The sequence below is a fragment of the Cuculus canorus genome, chromosome 3 (genome assembly GCF_017976375.1).
Source record: "Cuculus canorus isolate bCucCan1 chromosome 3, bCucCan1.pri, whole genome shotgun sequence".
NCBI lineage: Eukaryota > Metazoa > Chordata > Aves > Cuculiformes > Cuculidae > Cuculus > Cuculus canorus.
This window is the reverse complement of record NC_071403.1, coordinates 10,177,473-10,191,475: the sequence shown is the minus strand read 5'-3', so window position 1 is coordinate 10,191,475 and position 14,003 is coordinate 10,177,473. Positions and strand designations below refer to the sequence as shown.

Here is a 14,003-nt window from a genome sequence, read left to right as displayed (position 1 = left end):
GAGTATTGCTGATACCTAATTCTAATAACTCTTAAAAATCAGATCCCTGGCATCTCAATTTGGCCTACGTATCAAAATTAACCTCCTGGTTTCAGTCTGCATCCTGCGTAATGGGAAAGATAATTAGGATTTGTGAAGCACTCAGATACTACTGCACCACAAAACAGTCTGAAATAATAATTTCTTCTTCACACTAGCATTTGAATAGCACAAAACAAGTAAAGTTCTGGGGCTGCCCACTGAACAGAAGATGACAAAAAAAGAATATTGAACAACTATTTATGGAGTGAATATTACCCAGCATTTGCACTAAATAAGAGCAAGACACTAGGGATGTAATAGTATACGATCACATCATTATGACTGCATCATGATGTACAAATAAACAGGTTACGGTTGCATGGTGAACCTTGATTCTGAGATCTGCAATCATTTTAGTGCTTGACTTTGCAACCTTAAGAAAAGTATTTTACTAAGAACTTTGTATTTAATTTCCTACTGTTCTTAAAAAAGTAACCGTAAAGCCAAAGCTCTGTTGTGTGCCGCATCAGCAGGTTTTGACACCTGAAATGCAGTACAGAAAATCCTGCTGTTTGTATTCAGAAACACAGGGAAAAAGGTATTTTTTTCTAGAGGAACTCTCAGATATTTGCTGATGGCTGGGGTGACATCTCCACTTCCTACCAGGCTCCTTCAGGGGATGTGCTTTCTTGTGCTCATTCTTCCCAAGCGTGGCTCCTTCTGCGCTCTCTCCTCCAAGGCTGCTCCTGACCTGCCTCTGCCCCACATCTGGGTTCTTCTTTGCCACCCAGGTCTCACTCCTCTGCTGACCTCAGCCCTTCTCCTCTTGCTTTGTCAGTCCTTGTATCACTCCTCCGTGTCACGCCCCTTGCGCAGCCCTTCCCAGGCTCACCTGGTCAGTCACTTGTTCAACCAGTCTCTTTGATTTCTGGCCTCTGGTTATATACTCCATGTGTACCTTCCTTGGCTCTCATCTCTCTTCTCGGAGAACTTCTCACAGGCAGTTTCTACTCTCCTTGTTCATCAGAGCACCTCGTTCAAAGCCTTTTGCTGAAAGCAATACCAGTTTTATGCCAGCATACCAGATCCTTAGCCCTCCTCGATGCGTTTTTTCCAGCATCGATGGTTACCGGTCCCAGTTGTCATCTCGAAGGCCCATTTCTCCTCTAGTCTGCCCATGGAGTCTGTTTCTTCCTTGAATGCTTTTCAGCTGCAGCTCCCAGAATCAGCGGGTCCCTTTATTTGTCCCTCAGGCTGTCAGCGCCAGTGTATTTCTCCAGCCCCTTCCTCCAGTTGCACCGGTTCCGGTGTTTGTCCTCCCTTACATTCAGATCACACGGCTTCTTCCTCTTGCTGGCTGAGCACCACCGAGCAAGTCCCGGAGAGCATAAAAGAAATGGTCTCCTGGTCAGGTCTGGTGCCTGCCTTCCCCTGCTTTCCATGTCTCGTGACCGCATTGCCATCAGCCCACAACCAAGGCAGATAACTCTTAGATGGAAAGATCAGTTTTGACTCCGTATCTCCAAGCTGGAAGGATCCTGCCCCATTCCTCGGCGGGGATGGTAGGTGTCCTGAGAACAGAGGTAAGAGCTATGAAGGTGGAATTTGCTCAGTCAGTCTGTGATGGAGGGGTACTGGTCTGACAGCTGTAGGACCTCGAAGAGTCTTGAGAGGCTTTGTTTAGTGGGTGCCAATCTGAAGAGATTTTAGTTGATACACCAACGGTATTTTAGTTGATACATCGAAGACATTTTAGTTGATATGTTAAAAAAAAGAAAAGCTGTTAAAATTACACTGGTAGTCACTGGGCCTTAGGAATAGTTAAATCAAATTATTTAACCTCACAAAGAAGGACTACCAGTAAATGAGGAGAGATTAAAAGGTGACTTACTCAGCAAAACCGAAAAAGGCTGAGAGGAGGTACGATGCAGGCTATGAACACATCAGGGAAGGCAAAAAGGTGTTTAAAGAAATGAACACTGTTGTCACAAAACCCAAAGGACTGCAAATAAGTTTCTAGCAACTAGAGAAAGATCAATCGTAATCAAGAGAGTAGCAGGTACTGGTGCAGTTTTCTCGTCAGAGCAGAGGGACCAAACCCAGACTCTAAAAGCTTTACTTTATACTCCCTGATGCCAGGGATAGCGGATGATATTTGTGTCTCCAAAACTTATCGCTCTGACAAACATAGACAGATTTTTAACAAAGATGGCAAAAGGCCTATGTCTAGCTTAAAGATATTGATATTTGAAGTATCCATCCCAAAGCTTAGAATCTCCTCAAAAAAGATCACTGGGATATTGTTTTACTGTTGACATATGGCTGTTGGATATTTTCATCATCTTGCTCTCAGGCTTCTCAGTCAGCCTTTGCCTAAAAATCTTCAAGATAATTCAACCTTGGCCAGCCTATATTTTCAATCAAACGTAAGATAAAGATTTTCTAAGAGAAAATAATCTGATAACTTAATAATTAACACTATTACTAGTGGTGTGTAATTGTAATAACCTGTATTTTCAAGTAGTTAAATGTTGATTGATTGCTGGATCCAGTCTTGAAATTTTGTTTTAAAACATGGGATTGAAACAGTTTGAAAAAACCCAAATGAACATTGAATTCTATGAGGAAGGAAACTTAGTCATGAACGTTAAGCTGTTACTAAAAGCAGACTATCAATATCACTGTTTTAGATTTTCATTATACCATTTTTAAAAAAATTCTTTAAGACGTCCTTTTATTTTTTTCTTGAGAACAATCTGTGCCCATCAGAGATTCAAAAGCTTCAAAACCTACTTAGAACTTTGATTTGTTCTTTGTTGTCCAGAGTGTTTTCATACTCTGAATAAACCTTTTATGGCAGGAGCAGTTTGGTTTGTTATTAAAACATATGTATAATATAATACAATCTACAACGAGAAGTTTAGAAGGCTGAGGAAAGTATTTGGCACTAGATGATTTCTTATTCCAGACTCTTCTGTTATGTGGTTGGCCTTGTAGGAGTACTTCGCAGATAAAACCGTGTGCCTTCCTTAAACCTTAGTTGTTCTGTCGCGTTGTTCTTTTTTGTGTCTGGCAGACGAGGGGGATCTGAATGAATGCAAGGTAACTGCAATTACAAATTAATACAAACTTTATTTTTAGGTAATGGGAAGGGTTTTTTTTTTGCAACAGTTACATCCAGCAGTCACCTAAGGTACATGGATTTCTTTTAGAAAAATAATTCACAATTTTGAGACCATGAAACCCTGTCATTTTAGGCATTAATTTCTATGAAGTATTAGTTTTGAAACAAGATAATGCTAAATGTAATGGAAATAGCACTCATATCTTGCTGATGGTTTTAGTATAAAACTCAAGTGAAATATCTCCTTCATACGCTGTAGCTTCCCAGATACTCAGAGCTAAAAGTATTATCTTCCCATCTGCAACCTTCAGCAACTTTCTGTTGCCTTCTGTAATGTAGGTAAGCTATTGCAAGATTCAATATAAATCTTGCAATTTATATTGAAAAACTAAATAGAGGAAATAGGTGAGGAATAAAGGAGTGGATTAAATATGTTTCATATCAGGGCTGTCATGTTGATGATATTATTAATTTTCAAGTGACATTCAAAAATAATCCCCGTTTTTGTTAGCACAGTTTTACCAAGCAGCTTTTCAAGAGGACTGATGGCTTTGGCACAACATGGCCAGTTAGGCTGAGTGTTATTTGGCCACACTTACACGCAAGGCTTGGTTACACTGAATGAAGTGTGCCTTGCTTTTCAATATATTCATTTGAAAAAGAAAAACAACGAGCAGGTTTTGCTTGCACAGCAACATACTTTAAATGCCTTCTTTTTCTCTTACGATGTCTGTCTTCCTTGGTGGAAGTTGCTGAGATCTGTGGAGATGATCTTGACAGTTTCTGATCCCTCAGCTCATCTCACAGTTAACAAGGATGTACAAATGTGCAAATTCCTGCTCCTGAAATAGATCAGTGATTCATTAAATAAATGAAACAGAAACTCTTCTTTTTGTAGCATAATATTCACTAATTTATTTTTTAGCTACTAGAAGATGGTATCACTTCAGACCAATAAGTACTTGAAATTTTGTGTATCAGTATATGAGCTGTGTTATAATTTCTGTTGCCTCCGTTGTACATGTCTCATCCAGGGAATACTACTTAAAGCAGAATGTGTAAGCAGTCATTGAAGCAGGGATCAGAACCCTCTCCCTGCAGGGCGCCTTGCATGCTCTAATGCTGGGTGCTGTGCTCCCTCTTTCTCATTCCACACCAAGAGATCTTGAACTCTTTTTAACCTGTACCACATCCACAAACAGGACATTGCTGCAGAATAGTCTCCAGGCTGGCTGCTGGGAGATGAGGGTTTGAGCCTAATATTCAGGCTTCTTAAACAATAAGGTTAAGGCAAACATATTTTATGGATCAAAAGAAATGAGTTCTTTCTGCTGTTATGAAGGGATAACTGAGGACCAGTTTCAGGAGAAGGTTTGGGGGTGTCTTAGGTCCCTGAAGAATGAGATGCTGCATCATCCAAATGACCAAGTTTTTCTGACTGCTTAGTTCCTACCAAAACTTAGTTCTACATCATGTCAGTTTTAGCATGCAAGTCAATGGTTATCCCGTAAACATAGTTTGATGTTACAAAACTGTACTGCAATGTCCAAGTACATGGATCTGGCCCTTTATCTATTTTGAATTTCATGTCCTCAACCTATTTCTTTCATGAAAGTTGCCTCTGTGACTTTTGCCTCTGTTCCCCTTTTCAAAGCGGGGGAATGGTAGAGATTGATCTACTAGCATCCAGGAAAGTTCCCATCTCCTTTTGAAAGCCTATGAAAGTATCAGAATTTCCTTGTATAAATGCAATCACAGGCTCAAAATGCATGAGATAGGATAAACACTAAATGCTTATTTCCATCTTCTCCTACCTTTAGAAAGAAAGAATGTAAATTCTCTCTACAAAGTGATAGTTTGTCTTGATGTCTAAAAACCGGTTCACAAAGGTAGTTTAACATAGAGACAGACCCTTGATGCTCAGGAGTTCCAGATTTAGTGCACTCATCTTCTAGCTTTCTGTTTATTGATTTATAACATTAATACAACCCTGGAATCTCTGTAGTTACGCGTGTATATTGTGGTAATGTAGGCACTTTCAAGTAAGGGCATCCTCTTAAATGACTGACACAGAACCAAAGAAAAATATCTCATTTAATATGACTGCATCTCCACTGGTAGATTATTGTTTTTTTAAGCCTAGCATATGAGGTCTGATACAAAAAACCCGAGACTATGTCTGTAACTCTTTTTATTTAACAAAGCAAGAAAATCAACTACCCTCACCTTCAGGAGGGTTCCCTTCTGAGCTGACACAGAGTTGCATACGATGTTGCAATGTTCCAGGCAATTCCTCAGACTATTTTCCAAAAGACTGTTGAGGATCTCCCATTGGTTTTGCTTTCACATTTTCTACCAACAAAAAGTGGGTTCCTTTGAGCACCGACTTGATTGCTGGGAAGAGGCAGAAATCACAAGGAGGCAGGTATGGCAAACAGCGTGGATGCTGAAGCACAGTTAGGGTGTTATTAAAAACTACTTTGTAGACAGTGTCATGCGCTGGTCTGCTGTTTTGATGTTAACTCTTTTCACTCTTGCACACGGACATTTTCCAACCAAGGGTAAGAAAACATCTGTAATTGAACACGTGTCCACTCACAGCGAGGGAAGCGATCAGGCTGAGCCCTGTCTCACTGTGGAAGGCTCGAATATGTTCTATAACTATCTCTTTGTTTCTCCCTTCCCACTCCTGGTTCTAGGGTTAGTCTTGTGGATTTTGGTGTTGGACCTCGTTGTTGGTTTTACACTGCCCTTGTTTGGACTTTCATTTGTGTGTCTGTTTTGAATTCTGATCATTTCTGACAACATGCAGTCCCAAGGGACTCGCATAGCCTGATTACATACATTGGATGGTTTGTGTTCTGCATTGCGTTATTATCTAATCAGGTTAAAGTGGTAACGATTTACTAATGAGAACATTTGGTTGCCCTAGATTTTGTCTTAAATTCATTAAGTTATTTTACTTTAAAAGTCGATCCACTTTTACCATCACAGATTGAATGATATTAAAGACAAGAATAGCCTGATACATTCAACTGATACTCTAAATTATTCTACATTAGGAGGAATTTTGTTGAAAAATACTCAGTAAAAGTGTGATTCAAACACTCTATTTCTGTTCATATTTATCCATTACCCACAATGAACATAACGAAAGAAAAGAAAATATATTGCAGGAATTCTGAGGCAGTTTAGTATAAGTGAAATATAAATGACTCATAACTAAACCGAAAATTAAATTTCAGTGCTTCCCAAAAGACTCAAAAAACAAATGTGAAAACACTCACTGCAGTGGAAAATCTTCCCAAAGATAAGACATTAAGGTAGAATATATTTGATTAAAATTTGGTTGGCCAGCGTTATCTCTGATGTGTCATAAAGTTGGGAAATATTTGCAGTATGATGATAATTTGGTTTCAGCCTCTCAGCAGCTTTTGCCAGCTGGGTTGCTTGACTGAGTGTAAAACCTGACCTCTGCTAAGGCTTCCGCCTTGAGAAATGACAGTGCAAAACCCACTGGCGTTCTTGAGGGTATCAGATCCTATTTAGGGGCGGCTTATCTGTTGCGTGTTACCTTATACCCTTTTCTAGGAACACCATTTTCCACCTAGTTTCCACCTGATCTTCTGCAGTGCCTCACCTATGACAAACGGTCCTTCTTTTCCTCCTCAAAGGAGATCATGCCTTGGTACTTTGCCAAATCCCTCTTACAAGAAGTATACTAAATACTTCTTTGAAATCATCCCCATTACTGGAAACCATCTCGCTTTTATAGCGCAGTAGCAAGCGTGACTCTCAGGCGGCTGCTGCAAAATCACCTGATTACAGAGAAAACCCTAGAGGCTGGCAGAAAGGAGTTTTGCTCACCAAAACGTTTGTCCTGAGCACTTTGCCTCCTGTGACACAGCAATGAGGACTCTGTGTGCAGTTTGCACCCCCCTGCGGTACTGACGGTGAAATGATGCATTAAGTTTAATCCTGTACTTTGAATGCAGACAAAACGCCTCTTGGATTTGCTTACGTATGACCAGCAGGCTTCAATGCACAAGCTGTTAGACGCAGAACCACCATGCAAATTCAACAATTCCCGCTGCTCAACAATAGAGGCTACAGATAAGTCTTTAGGCTAATGAGCAGAAGGAATGCATAATCGCAGGCACAGAATAAGCAGCTACAGCATCTGGGCTGTGACCTTATGGGCCTTCAAGCTAAGACCCTCGTTAAGTCCCAGAATAGGCTGAGTAAGGATGTGTCTGATCAATATTTTAGAGGGTATAAAAGACACTTCACTCACGTAACCGAGGAAAAGCATTGTGTATTATTGTTTCGTTTGCGTACAGCAATATACTTTATAGAAAAATAAGACATGCCTTAAGTATTTTGATTTTAACAGAATATAACTGATTTTTTTCACATGCTGTCCTAATTGGCCAGGTACCCTTTTCAGGATAGTACAGATGTTCTGCAGGATTTTATATTCTTTAAACTGGTCAATATGTTTCTGTAATAATAGAATGCTTATTTGAGACTTACAGCTATGGCATGGAAAATGTGTTTGCTAGAAACAAACGATCCAGTGGGATGAGTGGTAAGCATGTTGTGAACAGTGGCTGTGCAAAACCGGAACAATTACAGACTTCTTATCAAAGCTATTAATTTACTCAAGGAAAGCAAAGTAGTTGTTAAGTTCCATTATAAACATCTTTGAAATAGCAAAGTCGAGATTCTTAAAAACAGTTATGTGCTCCATAGCTCTGTGTACACATAACTCAGGAATATCATCACTGTGAATAAAAAAGTAGACTGAAATTAAGTTAGAAGTTGGCATTTCTTAGATGTGATTTTCCTAGATTTTGCTCTTAGGAAAAATTCCTTTTGAAGCTTCCTACCTTGTTCTGAAAATGTGATAACATGATGCCTGAAGATTTACTAAGGTGAAGTAGACTTTGTTCATTCATTTTGTTAATGCATGTACTAAGTAAGATAGAAGGACAACTTATAGAATCATAGAATTGGAAAGGACCCAGGTTGGAAAGGACCCATTGGATCATCGAGTCCAACCATTCCTAACACTCCCTTAAAACCATGTCCCTAAGCACTTCATCCACCCTTTCCTTAAACACCTCCAGGGAAGGCGACTCGACCACCTCCCTGGGCAGCCTCTGCCAGTGCCTGATGACCCTTTCCATGAAGAATTTTTTTCTGATATCCAGCCTGAACCTCCCCTGGCGGAGCTTGAGGCCATTCCCCCTGTCCTGTCCCCTGTCACTTGGGAGAAGAGCCCAGCTCCCTCCTCTCCACAACCTCCTTTCAGGTAGTTGTAGAGAGCAATAAGGTCTCCCCTCAGCCTCCTCTTCTCCAGGCTAAACAACCCCAGCTCTCTCAGCCGCTCCTCATAAGACTTGTTCTCCGGCCCCCTCACCAGCTTCGTTGCTCTTCTCTGGACACGCTCCAGAGCCTCAACATCCTTCTTGTGGTGAGGGGCCCAGAACTGAACACAGTACTCAAGGTGCGGTCTCACCAGTGCCGAGTACAGAGGGAGAATAACCTCCCTGGACCTGCTGGTCACACCATTTCTGATCCAAGCCAAGATGCCATTGGCCTCCTTGGCCACCTGGGCACACTGCTGGCTCATGTTCAGTCGGCTGTCAACCATTATATCCAGGTCCTTCTCCTCTGTGCAGACCTCCAGCCACCCTTCCCCCAGTCTGTAGCACTGCATAGGGTTGTTGTGTCCCAAGTGCAGGACCCGGCATTTGGCCTTGTTAAACCTCATGCCAAGAGGATAGTTAGCTGAACTGTACATACCATTGCCTGCTCGGTTTGATTTCTCAAAAATATGGGAGCGTGTTCTTCTCTCATAGCTTATCTTCCACTATTGCAGCACGGCTGACCAGAAGGACAGTCTCCTTTTTCCTAAAATTGACATCTCCATAGCGAGTGTGGAGAACATGCTCAGGGCTGTATTTGGAATGATCACTCAATAGTGCTTTTGGTCTCTGAGGGCAGCAGGAAGTACAGAAGGAGCTGTTATTTTAAAAAGTAACAATGGGCTATTAAGGCCTCTTTTAGGAAAGGAATTTTACTGAACAAAAATTATAGCTTACTTTGAAAGATAAATCTGAGAGTTGAGAGATCTTTCTTTCAAAGCTTCAATGACAACTGCTGTTGTACTTTATCTTTGCATATTTCAAGCTGCTACCATAAACACTAACAAAATATCACTGTGGCATCCTCGCACCACCACGTCTGGGCTCTTTCTAGTTTTCATTTATAAACTAGTAATGCAGAAGGTGAAGACACTGAAAGGCAAAACTTGTCTCCATGGGTCTGGGTGATCCACAGATACTGAGGGTAACAACATCTGATAGAAGATACAGGCCTGAAGCAGGATGTTCAGTGCTGGGATTAAAAGAAACACTTTCTCTTTTATGGCAAACTCTGGAGCTAAGGCAGGCCACAAGAAATCTAATCCCTGACTAAGCACATCAGGGGCTCTGTCAGCCCCACCTGGTGCAGCAAAGTGCCCTCCATGCCCTGCAGCAAGCTGAGTGCTTCCAGCTCCCATCAGGAAGACACCTGTCTGTGACCATCCTGCTTTCTGAGATTCTACAGAGAGTTTTAGCTTATTAGATAAACTGGCAGCAAAATATTCCCGGCAGCAGAACTAATTACAAAGATGATCAGAGCTGGGACCAGACATCTTACGTTTCTGTTTTTCCGCGTTTACCTCTTGCTCTCTCCGCATCACGATACAGTGAAAAAGAATTCAGTTAATTGTTTTTATGTATTCATTCATCCCCTTCCCTTTTCCCCTTCCAAACTTCACCATGAAGTACTGTAGAAGGAGAAGAGAGGACTGGGATAGAAGTGAAGCAGGTCAGGAAGAGCAATCATGAATAAGAGATCCCATCTCTTATTTAGCGCATCCCCTCTTATTTTAGATGTATGCTATCAGCAGTTTTATACATAGGAAAGGGCGCATCACGTTGTTATTGTGGATTATGCAGGGTTTGAGTTTTAAAATGGGGAAAATACTCCCCAGTGTAATAATGATGATCCACTTGTCCACCCCATGAGAACTGACAGTAAAAAGGTTCAGACAGCAACAATACATTTATCAGATATCATTTACAGTAATTTCTTCTGTAAATAAAGCTACATTTTAAGCCCCTCAACAAAGAGAGAAAAAAAAGGGGCTACAATAATAGCTGGTCTTGATACTAAAAAAAATCTGGAATCCAGCTGGGCTCAATGAGGGCTGTCTCTGCATAATAAACTATACTACACTTCTCCAAGCTGAGAATAGCATAGTCCTAAAAATTAACATCATACCTGGACCAGCATAATTTGAAAGGCTGCCACAGTAGCTCCCACATGAAATCACAAATCAAAGCCATCATTTTCTAGTCAGGTGCCCTGGAGAAACCACAAGTCTCTCCAATCAGAAACTGCAGAGGAAGAGAAACAGCACCTTGCATCACATCCTGATAACTTATGTGTAACGTCGTAGCCTAAATTCTCAACTCGGGCTTAAAATGTTGTCATTTAGAGGTCTGTTTGCCACTTCATCCTAAGCAGGGAAGCCAGAAGTGGCAGCGGTCATAGAAACACGGAATGGTTTGGGTTGGAAGGGACTTTAAAGCCCATCCAGTTCCACCCCCTGCCATGGGCAGGGACACCTCCCACCAGCCCAGGCTGCTCCAAACCCCATCCAACCTGGCTTTGAGCCCCTCCAGCGATGGAGCATCCCCAGCTTCCCTGCATTGCATCAGTGCTTGTTTACGTTTCTGCAAGCGTTGTTTTTTTGGGTAGCTGGGAAGCCTGAAGGCGCAGGCAGCCTGTGAGCCGAGATCAGCCGCTTGTTTGCTCTGAGAAATCCCGTTTTCTCCATCCTTCCTCCCTCCCCCTCCCCGGTCAGTTGTCCCCGGGCGAGCGAGGCAGGAGGAGGGGGGTGACAAAGAGGGTCCCGGCAGCTGGGCGATGGCAGCGCTGCCCCTCGCCCTGCCGGGGGAGCCAAACGCTATCGATTCGTAGCCCGGAAGGTTGGGTTGGTTGGTTTTTTTTTTTTTTTTTTTCCGCTTGTTGTTGCTCCTGCCGCTGGGTTTATTGTTGGACTGGGAGGCTGATCGGCGAGCCGGCTGCCCAACCGCAGGCCACGGCTCTCTGCACGCATCCCTCCAAATGCCTTCCCACTAAAGACCGGCGGGTTTTTATTTGGAGCATCATCCCCGGCCATGGTGAGCAGCATCCCTCGCCCCTTCCCTCTGCTCCCACCAGATGCTTTCCCACGCCACGGGGGACGGGTGCCGGCCGGGGCTGCATCCCGAGCCGCTCCCCACGCACCCTCTCTGTCTGTCTGTCCGTCTGTCTCCCCCGTGCAGAGCTCCGGCAACGCTTCCTACCGATGCTCCATGTCGTCCTCCGCCGATTTCTCCGACGAAGAAGACTTCAGCCAGAGGTCGGGGACGGTGTCGCCGGCGCCGGGGGACACGCTGCCCTGGAACCTGCCCAAACACGAGAGATCCAAGCGGAAGATCCAGGGCGGCTCCGTGCTGGACCCCGCCGAGAGGGCCGTGCTGCGCATCGCCGGTAAGAGGGGGGGGGGCACGGCATCCCCCAGCCGGGGTGACTAAGCTCTTTGGCTGCGTTTTCCGGCTGGATGCCCAGGGAAGCCGGGGATGCTCCATCCCTGGAAGTGCTTCAAGGCCAGGTTGGATGGGGCTTTGAGCAGCCTGGTGTGATGGGAGGTGTCTCTGCCCACGGCAGGGGGTTGGAACTGGATGGGCTTTAAGGTCCCTTCCGACCCAGACCCTTCCACGATGCTATGAATAGATGCGCAGATGCGCGCAGGTGCGCCCATTCAACTTTGATGCGAAAACGCATTAGCGGCGCCCGGGCTGCAGCAGGGGCCTTTGCCGAGCGAGCTGGAGCATCCCTCCTCCCGGCTGGAAATGCCGCTGGGACGCAGCACCGAGCCCCCGCCGCAAACCATGTCGAAAACAGGGCGGAGGTCTCGTCCTCTCCGGAGAAAGCTGCAAAATAAAAGCTTGTAAATGCATCCCAGGAAGATGCGGCGGCCCCCGGTGCTCGCCAGGGACGCCGCTGCGCCTTCTCCCCCTTCCCTCTTCTTTTGTGTCGCCTCCCGGGACACCATCTGCCCGGAAAACGCATCCCCCCGGCGCTGTGGGGGCAGCGGCGGAGGCGGTGGCGGGGCTGGGCTTTCAACGCCCGCTGCAGCCCGGGGGATGCGGAGCCAGCCCGGGCACCCACGGGCTCGGCATCCCCCCGGCGGCAGGGCAGGGGGGCGATCGGGAGCATCCGGTGCAGAGGGCAGGGGGTGCTACTCGGGAGCATCCCCGGTGCCGGGGTCAGAGTGGGAGGTACCGATCGGGAGCAGCTCCCGTGCAGCAGGCAGGAGGGGTCGTTCGGGAGCATCCCCGGTGCTGCGGGCAGGAGGGGCGGCTCGGGAGCATCCCCGGTGCCGTGGGCAGGGCTTGGGGGACCGTTCGGGAGTAGCTCCCGTGCAGCAGGCACCGCTCGAGAGCATCCCCGGTGTCCGTGCGGGAGGACCGATCGATTGCAGCCCCAGTGTCGTGGGCAGGCCAGGAGGGACCGCTCAGGAGCATCCCCGGTGCAGCAGGGCAGGAGGCACCGCTCGGTTGCATCCCGGGTGCTGCAAGCAGGGGGAGCCGCTCGGGAGCATCCCCGGTGCCGTGGTTAGGAGGCACCACTCGGTTGCATCCCCGGTGCTGCAAGCAGGAGGCACCGCTCAGTTGCATCCCCGGTGCTGCGGGCAGGGGGCACCGCTCGGTTCCATCACTGGTGCTGCGGGCAGGGGGCACCGCTCGGTTCTATCCCCGGTGCTGCGGGCAGGGGGCACCGCTCGGGAGCATCCCCGGTGCTGCGGGCAGGGGGCACCGCTCGGTTCCATCCCCGGTGCTGCGGACAGGGGGCACCGCTCGGTTCCATCCCCGGTGCTGCGGGCAGGGGGAGCCGCTCGGGAGCATCCCCGGTGCTGCGGGCAGGGGGAGCCGCTCGGGAGCATCCCCGGTGCCGCGTCCCCATCAGCCTCGGCTGCTCTGCAAGCGTCGCATCCCCTCTCCGGTGCAGCGGGGCAGAAAGCCGGAGGGTGGGTGGCTCAGGGTCCGATCGGCAGGGGCAGAGCTGGCCGTGCTCCCCCCGGCGGCGGGTCCCGAGGCTCGGAGGGGCGGCTCCGACACGCGATCGGCCGCGGGGGCGGTCCCAGGCTCGGCAGCGCCCGCCCCGTCCCGCCCGGTCCCCGGCGCGGCGGCTGCGGTGCTGCGGGCAGGGCTGGCCCCGGCATGGCTGGGTACCTCTCCCCCGGCGCTTACCTCTACGCCGAGGAGCAGGAGTACCTGCAAGCCTACGAGGATGTTTTGGAGAGATACAAAGGTAGGGGCTGCCGGGCGTGGCGACCGCGGGGCCCTGCGTGGCCAGCGATTCTTTCTCTGCCGGGCGAAACGCACCCGCTTGCGGTTAAAAAGGTTCCTGGAGTGAAATGCGGGCACGGGGATGCGCCTTTCGGGGTGCGTTGGGCTCTGAGCGTCAGTTTGTCTTAACCTTTTCATTTACTATTTCTGTGGTCGTGATCTTCTCGTAGCACCTGAGTTTTTTTCATCGAATAAAAAAAAAAATACAGCCAAAAAAACGCGTTTATCCATCGCTAAGATGCGCGCAGCTAAATTTATCTTGATGGAAATGTAAATTACGTTGCTTGCTTTGATTGGAATAGAAGAGGTGGTTTGGGAGGTGCGATTCGTTATTTCAGTATATTTGCTGATGCCAAATGCTTATCAGAAGCGTTACAGGTCTGATTTTATTGAAGTGTGAAAGG

General features: G+C 46.6%; 1 protein-coding gene across 1 annotated transcript in view; it reads left to right on the top strand.

Annotated features, from left to right (window-relative positions):
* The window catches only part of LOC104065316 (dystonin), a 320,467-nt gene that overhangs the window by 26,373 nt on the left and 280,091 nt on the right, over positions 1-14,003 (top strand). Inside the window, 1 exon segment of the mRNA XM_054061292.1 lies at positions 11,530-11,737. Coding sequence (XP_053917267.1) covers positions 11,530-11,737 — 208 coding nt within the window.